We start from the raw sequence: 8,909 nt of genomic DNA on the forward strand, positions 1-8,909 counted from the left end.
TCTGGTCTGTGCTGTGCTGTTAATCATTTATAAATTTGTTTTTCAACATAGTTTTGCCAAGCTCCTACAAGTAAGCATTGGTTACAATGTCAACCTTGCTAGTCAGGACAGGTTACAATTGTGGAACAAAGTCTTACCATTGTCAACATTGCTAGTCAGTACAGGTTACAGTGACTGAACAAAGTCTTACCAATGTCAAGGTTGCTAGTCGGGACATGTTACAACAACTGAAATTTAACCAGTGCTAATGTTGCTAGTCAGGACAGGTTACAATAACTAAAATAAATTTAACTAATGTCAACGTTGCTAGTAAGGACAGGTTAAAATGACTTAGTCTTACAAATATCAACCTTGCTAGTCAGGACAGGTTACAATTGTGGAACAAAGTCTTACCATTGTCAACACTGCTAGTAAGGACAGGTGACAATAACTGAAATAAATTTAACCAGTGCCAACGTTGCTAGTCGGGACAGGTTACAATAACTGAACTAAATTTAACTAAAGTCAACGTTGCTAGTAATGACAGGTTAAAATGACTTAAAGTCTTACAAATATCAACGTTGCTATTTGGCACAGGTTACAATAGCTGAAATAAAATTAACCAGTGCCAACATTGCTAGTCGGACAGGTTACAATGACTTAACTAAATTTAACCAACGTCGATCTTGCTAGTCAGGACAGGTTACAATAACTGAACTAAATTTAACCAATGTCAACATTGCTAGTCAGGACAGGTTACAATAACTGAACTAAATTTAACCAATATCATCAACTTTGCAAGTCATGTCAGGTCAGGTTAGATTAACTAAACTAAATTTAACCGATGTCAACGTTGCTAGTCGGAACAGGTTACAATAACTGAAATAAATTTAACTAAAGTCAACATTGCTAGTAATGACAGGTTAAAATGACTTAAAGTCTTACAAATATCAACGTTGCTATTTGGCACAGGTTACAATAGCTGAAATAAAATTAACCAGTGCCAACATTGCTAGTCGGACAGGTTACAATGACTTAACTAAATTTAACCAACGTCGATCTTGCTAGTCGGGACAGGTTACAATAACTGAACTAAATTTAACCAATGTCAACGTTGCTAGTCAGGACAGGTTACAATAACTGAACTAAATTTAACCAATATCATCAACTTTGCAAGTCATGTCAGGTCAGGTTAGATTAACTAAACTAAATTTAACCGATGTCAACGTTGCTAGTCGGAACAGGTTACAATAACTGAAATAAATTTAACTAAAGTCAACATTGCTAGTAATGACAGGTTAAAATGACTTAAAGTCTTACAAATATCAACGTTGCTATTTGGCACAGGTTACAATAGCTGAAATAAAATTAACCAGTGCCAACATTGCTAGTCGGACAGGTTACAATGACTTAACTAAATTTAACCAACGTCGATCTTGCTAGTCAGGACAGGTTACAATAACTGAACTAAATTTAACCAATGTCAACGTTGCTAGTCAGGACAGGTTACAATAACTGAACTAAATTTAACCAATATCAACTTTGCAAGTCAGGTCAGGTCAGGTTAGATTAACTAAACTAAATTTAACCGATGTCAACGTTGCTAGTCGGAACAGGTTACAATAACTGAAATAAATTTAACTAAAGTCAACGTTGCTAGTAATGACAGGTTAAAATGACTTAAAGTCTTACAAATATCAACGTTGCTATTTGGGACAGGTTACAATAGCTGAAATAAATTTAACCAACGTCGGTCTTGCTAGTCAGGACAGGTTACAATTGTGGAACAAAGTCTTACCATTGTCAACACTGCTAGTAAGGACAGGTGACAATAACTGAAATAAATTTAACCAGTGCCAACGTTGCTAGTCGGGACAGGTTACAATAACTGAACTAAATTTAACTAAGATATATTGAAGATAATATTTGGTAATCGTAGTCCTAAATAACTATTAAAAATAGCTAGACGTTTCGAGCAATGGCTCTTTATCGATAGCATAGAAGCAAGTGTGATAAACGTACAGGTAGAACATAGGAACGTAAGAACGCGCATGAACTATAAGTTAGAATCACAAAAAATTCCACAATAGAACAAATAACGCGCCTTAGGTAGTGAGCTCAACAAATGAGTTGAACTGTTTGTTAATACCATGGGGTTCTTTAGTTCCAAGGCGGAATATAGTTTCCTCCTCGACACGCCTGAGCTGATTTTCGTTGCCATTGACAACACATACACCAGAAATAGACATATCTGTAATATTATGTCCACTAGAATTAAAATGAAGTGAAACCGGATAATAACGATTTTTCTGTCTAGTTTGCCGTAGATGCTCAGCAAACCGATCACCCAGTCGACGAACTGTAGAACCAATATAAAGTTTCCCGCATCTAATACATGAAATGCAATATACAACATTCATAGTGATACAACTGAACGGATATTTGACCTCAACATCTCCCTTGGGACCAAATATACGATTAGTGTCTGTAATAAAAGGACAAGTATTACACCTAGGACGATTACACGGGACAGAACCATATTTCTCGGGGTCTCCCCTTTCACCCGTATGCACCAATAACCTCCTTAAATTAGTGTCACGGCGCCAGGCAGTAGTAGGCATTAGTGGAAACGTAGAACTTGTCTCCTCACTGGTCTGTAAAATGTGAAAATGTTTGTACATAATGTTTTTAATCCTGACATTTAAAGGATGGTACGTAAGTGCCAAAATTACACGATCCTGATTGTCACGGGAAACCGTAGAACCAATACAATCAGTTCTTGACATTGACACAACCTTGGCCAATGCTTTCCCAGTGACATTACGAGGATAACCCCGTTTTCTGAAATAATCACATAAAATCCTCGCCTGGTTACGGAAATCAGTATCATCGCTGCAAATACGACGTACCCGGAGTAACTGCGAGTAAGGTATGGAGTCCTTCATTCTAGTAGGATGTGATGATTCATACTGTAAATAACAATGTGAATCAGTAGGTTTTGTGTAGATAGATGTAGAAATGCGATCACCATCTACCTTAGTAGAAATATCGAGAAATGGTAGTGTTATTTCTGATATCTCATGTGTGTATTGTATGGCGGGATTAAAGTTCTTCACAAAGTCAATGAACTGTAATAACTCATCCCGACTGCCAGACATGGCACCAAATCCATCATCAATGTACCTGACATAAAATTCAGGTTTAGTGCCTTGAAAGGACGAAAAAATTAACTCCTCTTGATATGACATGAATAAACATGCATAGCTCGGACCAAAACAACTGCCCATAGCCACACCTCGTTTCTGTATATAATGTTTACCATTAAAAGAAAAGCAATTCCCGTTCAAAACTAATTCCGCTAAGCGCACCAACACAAACGTAGGAGGATCCTTAACTGTCCTTTTATTCAGAAAATGCTGTAAAGCCAACAGTCCATCAGTGTGCGGGATAGATGTATAAAGGGATTTTACATCCATAGAAAACAAAAATCTGGGTATATCCGGTGTGAAACGAAATAACTCTAGTTTCCTAAGTGCATCATTAGTATCCTGAACATACGTAGGCTGTGACGCAACAATAGGTCTCAACATTGAATCCAAGTATCGAGCTATGTGCTCAGTCGGACAATTACACACACACACACACTGATGGACTGTTGGCTTTACAGCATTTTCTGAATAAAAGGACAGTTAAGGATCCTCCTACGTTTGTGTTGGTGCGCTTAGCGGAATTAGTTTTGAACGGGAATTGCTTTTCTTTTAATGGTAAACATTATATACAGAAACGAGGTGTGGCTATGGGCAGTTGTTTTGGTCCGAGCTATGCATGTTTATTCATGTCATATCAAGAGGAGTTAATTTTTTCGTCCTTTCAAGGCACTAAACCTGAATTTTATGTCAGGTACATTGATGATGGATTTGGTGCCATGTCTGGCAGTCGGGATGAGTTATTACAGTTCATTGACTTTGTGAAGAACTTTAATCCCGCCATACAATACACACATGAGATATCAGAAATAACACTACCATTTCTCGATATTTCTACTAAGGTAGATGGTGATCGCATTTCTACATCTATCTACACAAAACCTACTGATTCACATTGTTATTTACAGTATGAATCATCACATCCTACTAGAATGAAGGACTCCATACCTTACTCGCAGTTACTCCGGGTACGTCGTATTTGCAGCGATGATACTGATTTCCGTAACCAGGCGAGGATTTTATGTGATTATTTCAGAAAACGGGGTTATCCTCGTAATGTCACTGGGAAAGCATTGGCCAAGGTTGTGTCAATGTCAAGAACTGATTGTATTGGTTCTACGGTTTCCCGTGACAATCAGGATCGTGTAATTTTGGCACTTACGTACCATCCTTTAAATGTCAGGATTAAAAACATTATGTACAAACATTTTCACATTTTACAGACCAGTGAGGAGACAAGTTCTACGTTTCCACTAATGCCTACTACTGCCTGGCGCCGTGACACTAATTTAAGGAGGTTATTGGTGCATACGGGTGAAAGGGGAGACCCCGAGAAATATGGTTCTGTCCCGTGTAATCGTCCTAGGTGTAATACTTGTCCTTTTATTACAGACACTAATCGTATATTTGGTCCCAAGGGAGATGTTGAGGTCAAATATCCGTTCAGTTGTATCACTATGAATGTTGTATATTGCATTTCATGTATTAGATGCGGGAAACTTTATATTGGTTCTACAGTTCGTCGACTGGGTGATCGGTTTGCTGAGCATCTACGGCAAACTAGACAGAAAAATCGTTATTATCCGGTTTCACTTCATTTTAATTCTAGTGGACATAATATTACAGATATGTCTATTTCTGGTGTATGTGTTGTCAATGGCAACGAAAATCAGCTCAGGCGTGTCGAGGAGGAAACTATATTCCGCCTTGGAACTAAAGAACCCCATGGTATTAACAAACAGTTCAACTCATTTGTTGAGCTCACTACCTAAGGCGCGTTATTTGTTCTATTGTGGAATTTTTTGTGATTCTAACTTATAGTTCATGCGCGTTCTTACGTTCCTATGTTCTACCTGTACGTTTATCACACTTGCTTCTATGCTATCGATAAAGAGCCATTGCTCGAAACGTCTAGCTATTTTTAATAGTTATTTAGGACTACGATTACCAAATATTATCTTCAATATATCATACTTATCAGTCCGAGCAGCGTTTATTTATTTATAAACTAAATTTAACTAAAGTCAACGTTGCTAGTAATGACAGGTTAAAATGACTTAAAGTCTTACAAATATCAACGTTGCTATTTGGCACAGGTTACAATAGCTGAAATAAAATTAACCAGTGCCAACGTTGCTAGTCGGACAGGTTACAATGACTTAACTAAATTTAACCAACGTCGATCTTGCTAGTCAGGACAGGTTACAATAACTGAACTAAATTTAACCAATGTCAACATTGCTAGTCAGGACAGGTTACAATAACTGAACTAAATTTAACCAATATCAACTTTGCTAGTCAGGTCAGGTTACATTAACTAAACTAAATTTAACCGATGTCAACGTTGCTAGTCGGAACAGGTTACAATAACTGAAATAAATTTAACTAAAGTCAACGTTGCTAGTCAGGACAGGTTACAATAACTAAACTAAATTTAACCAATATCAACTTTGCTAGTCAGGACAGGTTACAATAACTAAACTAAATTTAACTAATGTCAACTTTGCTAGTCAGGACAGGTTACAATAACTAAACTAAATTTAACCAATATCAACTTTGCTAGTCAGGACAGGTTACAATAACTGAACTAAATTTAACCAATGCCAGCCTTGCAAGTCAGGGCAAGTTACATTTACTAAACAAAGTCTTACCAATGTCAACCTTGCTATTCAGGATAGGTCACAATGACTTAACGAAGTCAACGTCAATGTCAACCTATCCACTAGTAAATGCAGTCTATGATCCTGAGACGTCAAACAATCTACAAAAAAAAGAAAGACGAGTAAATCAGTTGTGGGCGGGCTTTGCCCACGGGACAGTTTGCGCATGCGTGTTCCCACGGTGATATACTGAACACTTCAAAATATCTAATTAATTCTGTGAATTCTGTGCCGACTATGTAGTTACATGGCGATTCACAAGATCATCACTGAGTGAACTTTGCTGGATTCTAGGATAGGTAGAAGCCTACCCATATTTCTTGAGAAAATTAGTAAAAATGGTTTGGCAATATTTAATGTTTAAATAGTGTAGTGTAGTGTAGTGCGATACAACAATATTTTTGAAAAAATGTGTCAAATTTTATGCCAAAAAAATTAAGAATTATTTATTTATTGCCAGTTTCTAAAACCAAGATTTTAGAATATAACTCAACAATCACTGTAGGTAAGTGTATGCCAATACACCCTAATTAGTAATTTGAGAAAATGACTTCACCATAGCAACCACTGATAAAATGGTCCCAAAACTGAGAAAATGTCCGTCACTGCTATATTAATATTTATCGTTTTTCTCGAAAAGTGATGTGGTGACCCAACTTTGTTTACGCGACGTAATGAAATTTGGATAAATTCTGCATACTTTCATTTAACGAGGAGTTTTCTACCTTTGATAATATTCTTTTTATATATTTGTTTAAATCTTACATTATTAACGGCCACTGTCAGTGAAATTAACGTAAGGCACTGTAAAAAGATGCGCACTATTGCAGGGACCGTAATAACTGTCATTTGACCGGGTATATTAATTAGTGGGCCCACTGAGTGCCTTCCTGAGCCTGCCTGACCTAGTTTCATCCCTTTATGACATAGTAGCCTTCCCTTTAGCTTTAAACTTATATATATATAAATGTAAACGCTCCAATATTATTCAGTTTCAATATTACGTGGAATATTTGCTGGTGTCTTAAGGAGTAGAATTTGGTGAATAATAACCCTGTCGTTCGTATGAAGGTGATGTATTTATTTAACGATTCCGATTCTCACGCTGGAGCAGCCGAATGGTCATTTGTTATTGTTGTGAATTATATGATCTATTTTTATTGTTGTGATTCTGATTTGTATTGCACTTTCTTATGCCAGGTCACGGGAGACTGAACTGTTGGTGAAAGGCACCTAAATAACCTACACACCCACTTCTTACTAGGTCGTGTTAGCCTATTGAAAGGAATGAAAAGATTGTCAATATACTATTAAGACAAACGTCATTCATTCAACGGTGGTGCCCTTTATTGAACGCGTAGAACGTAGTGCAATGCTTTGAGTTAATATCAGTCACAACTATTATTATTATCGACAATTGAAATATATTCTGTAGTCGTAAGTAATTTGCCCTGTGTTACATCGGACACGTTAATACAGTGTATTGATATAGTGAATATTACGGGTGGCTGACTCCCAGCTGTCACTGCCGCTTTACGGCACAACATAACGTTATACCTGTGCGTGTTTACATCTACTGCGTTACTTTCTACAGAAAAACAACCCATCACTCCAACAACGTCCACGGATACATATTCTGCTGAATTTCTCCTCTGCCTGAAAGTCTCTGCTCGGATTCTGCGATCGATATGAATTCATCGGGATATTACCATAATAATCGCAACCTGGTTGCCAAATTATCTCCCCCGAACGAGATGGTGAAAGTGAATCGACAGCAGGAAAAAATATTGGAACATAATTTCCAGCAATATAAGAATATCGATGAAGTCACCATGGAATTATTAGCCGCAGAAACAGGACTGAGTTTACGCGATTGCGAGGTAGGTCTACGACACGTAATTATATTAACGGGTAGTAGATTTCGCCATGTTTGATGCCTATTCTAGTTCTATTGTGTACCAGCCATTGTTTACGCATATGCACATAGTAATTCTGTTACTGCCTGTGTTATATTACAGAAATGGTTTCAACACCGCAAAGCATTGTGGCGAAAGAAAGAAGGATTGTCCCCAAATAGCCGCGCCATTACGGACTAACAAGAAGTTAATGGACTGAATGCATGGCCGTAATTGGACTCTAACTTACCACTCAACACAACGGTCAGCGGGAAGAAAACAAGAACATGTTCATCTATAAATGTAATAAGCTAAGACCAGCAGGCTATTTTCGGACATTATTTCTATTTCCAATACTTAGCATGGGTAGTATAATTGATTTATTTGTCTGAATATCGCCATACAGATCAACCAGCTGTTAGATTATCATCGTACATCATTCGTTATAGCAATGAACATTCACTGTAACAATGACACTATCGTGACTAATATATTATATACAGTAATGTATGTAAAATCCCCACTTTAATCAAAATTGTTGTTTTTGTCGGTGAATATTGAGCACATACTATGATAAATTATTGCGTACTCGTCAAACAGAGGTCCCCGAAAGCCGTAATCTGAATGCATCACACGGCTTTCGCTTGACGTAAATACATTCGAAATATTTATTGAACCAAATATATGTATATTTCTGTGATTTCTATTTAATTTAATTTTATTGTGTTTTTTTAAAAATATATTATAGAGTATAATTTCAATGATTTTCAATCTATGACGATAGTGAGCCATGCTGTCTGTTTTTGTTCTGCGACATAGACATGGCTGCGTGACGTAAACACAATGAGTGAGATATGTTAATATAATTTACATATTCATTGAAAGTCGTTTATTTATTTCTAGTCGTTTGATGTGCAATATATTGCTGTATTTTACCCGATTTAGTGAAAAGATACTGAGGGAATATAAAATAAAGCCAAATCTTCTTTCCAGATTGTGTGCGGTTACTGTAGTTATTACATTACAATTAACGGCGCGTTCAAGTTGTCTCGTTTCTATTTTACCAGCTTGACTTAGACTGTCAAAATAGTCGCCCAGCTGTGAAATAACCCAACAATTAATACAACATAATTTAAATTCCGCGTTGTTTACTGTTGTATTGTTTCAAA

General features: G+C 36.8%; 1 protein-coding gene across 1 annotated transcript; it reads left to right on the forward strand.

Moving 5' to 3' along the window:
- Positions 1 to 7,236: 7,236 nt before the first annotated feature.
- LOC100370564 (homeodomain-only protein-like) lies at positions 7,237 to 8,501 on the forward strand. Its single transcript, XM_002737151.4, has 2 exons — positions 7,237 to 7,725; positions 7,864 to 8,501. Exons 1-2 carry the CDS (start codon positions 7,534 to 7,536, stop codon positions 7,939 to 7,941), a joined length of 270 nt encoding a protein of 89 aa, XP_002737197.1. The 5' UTR covers positions 7,237 to 7,533; the 3' UTR covers positions 7,942 to 8,501.
- The last annotated feature ends 408 nt before the right edge of the window (positions 8,502 to 8,909 follow it).

This window comes from Saccoglossus kowalevskii, chromosome 10 (assembly GCF_978046115.1).
Source record: "Saccoglossus kowalevskii chromosome 10, keSacKowa6.1, whole genome shotgun sequence".
Classification (NCBI taxonomy): domain Eukaryota; kingdom Metazoa; phylum Hemichordata; class Enteropneusta; family Harrimaniidae; genus Saccoglossus; species Saccoglossus kowalevskii.

What these genes read in the sequence shown, in the direction of transcription:
- LOC100370564 (XM_002737151.4), top strand. Translation starts at nt 7,534, where the DNA reads ATGAATTCATCGGGATATTACCATAATAATCGCAACCTGGTTGCCAAA. An exon ending in TGAGTTTACGCGATTGCGAG is followed by an intron (nt 7,726 to 7,863) that starts GTAGGTCTACGA and finishes GTTATATTACAG; the next exon opens with AAATGGTTTCAACACCGCAA.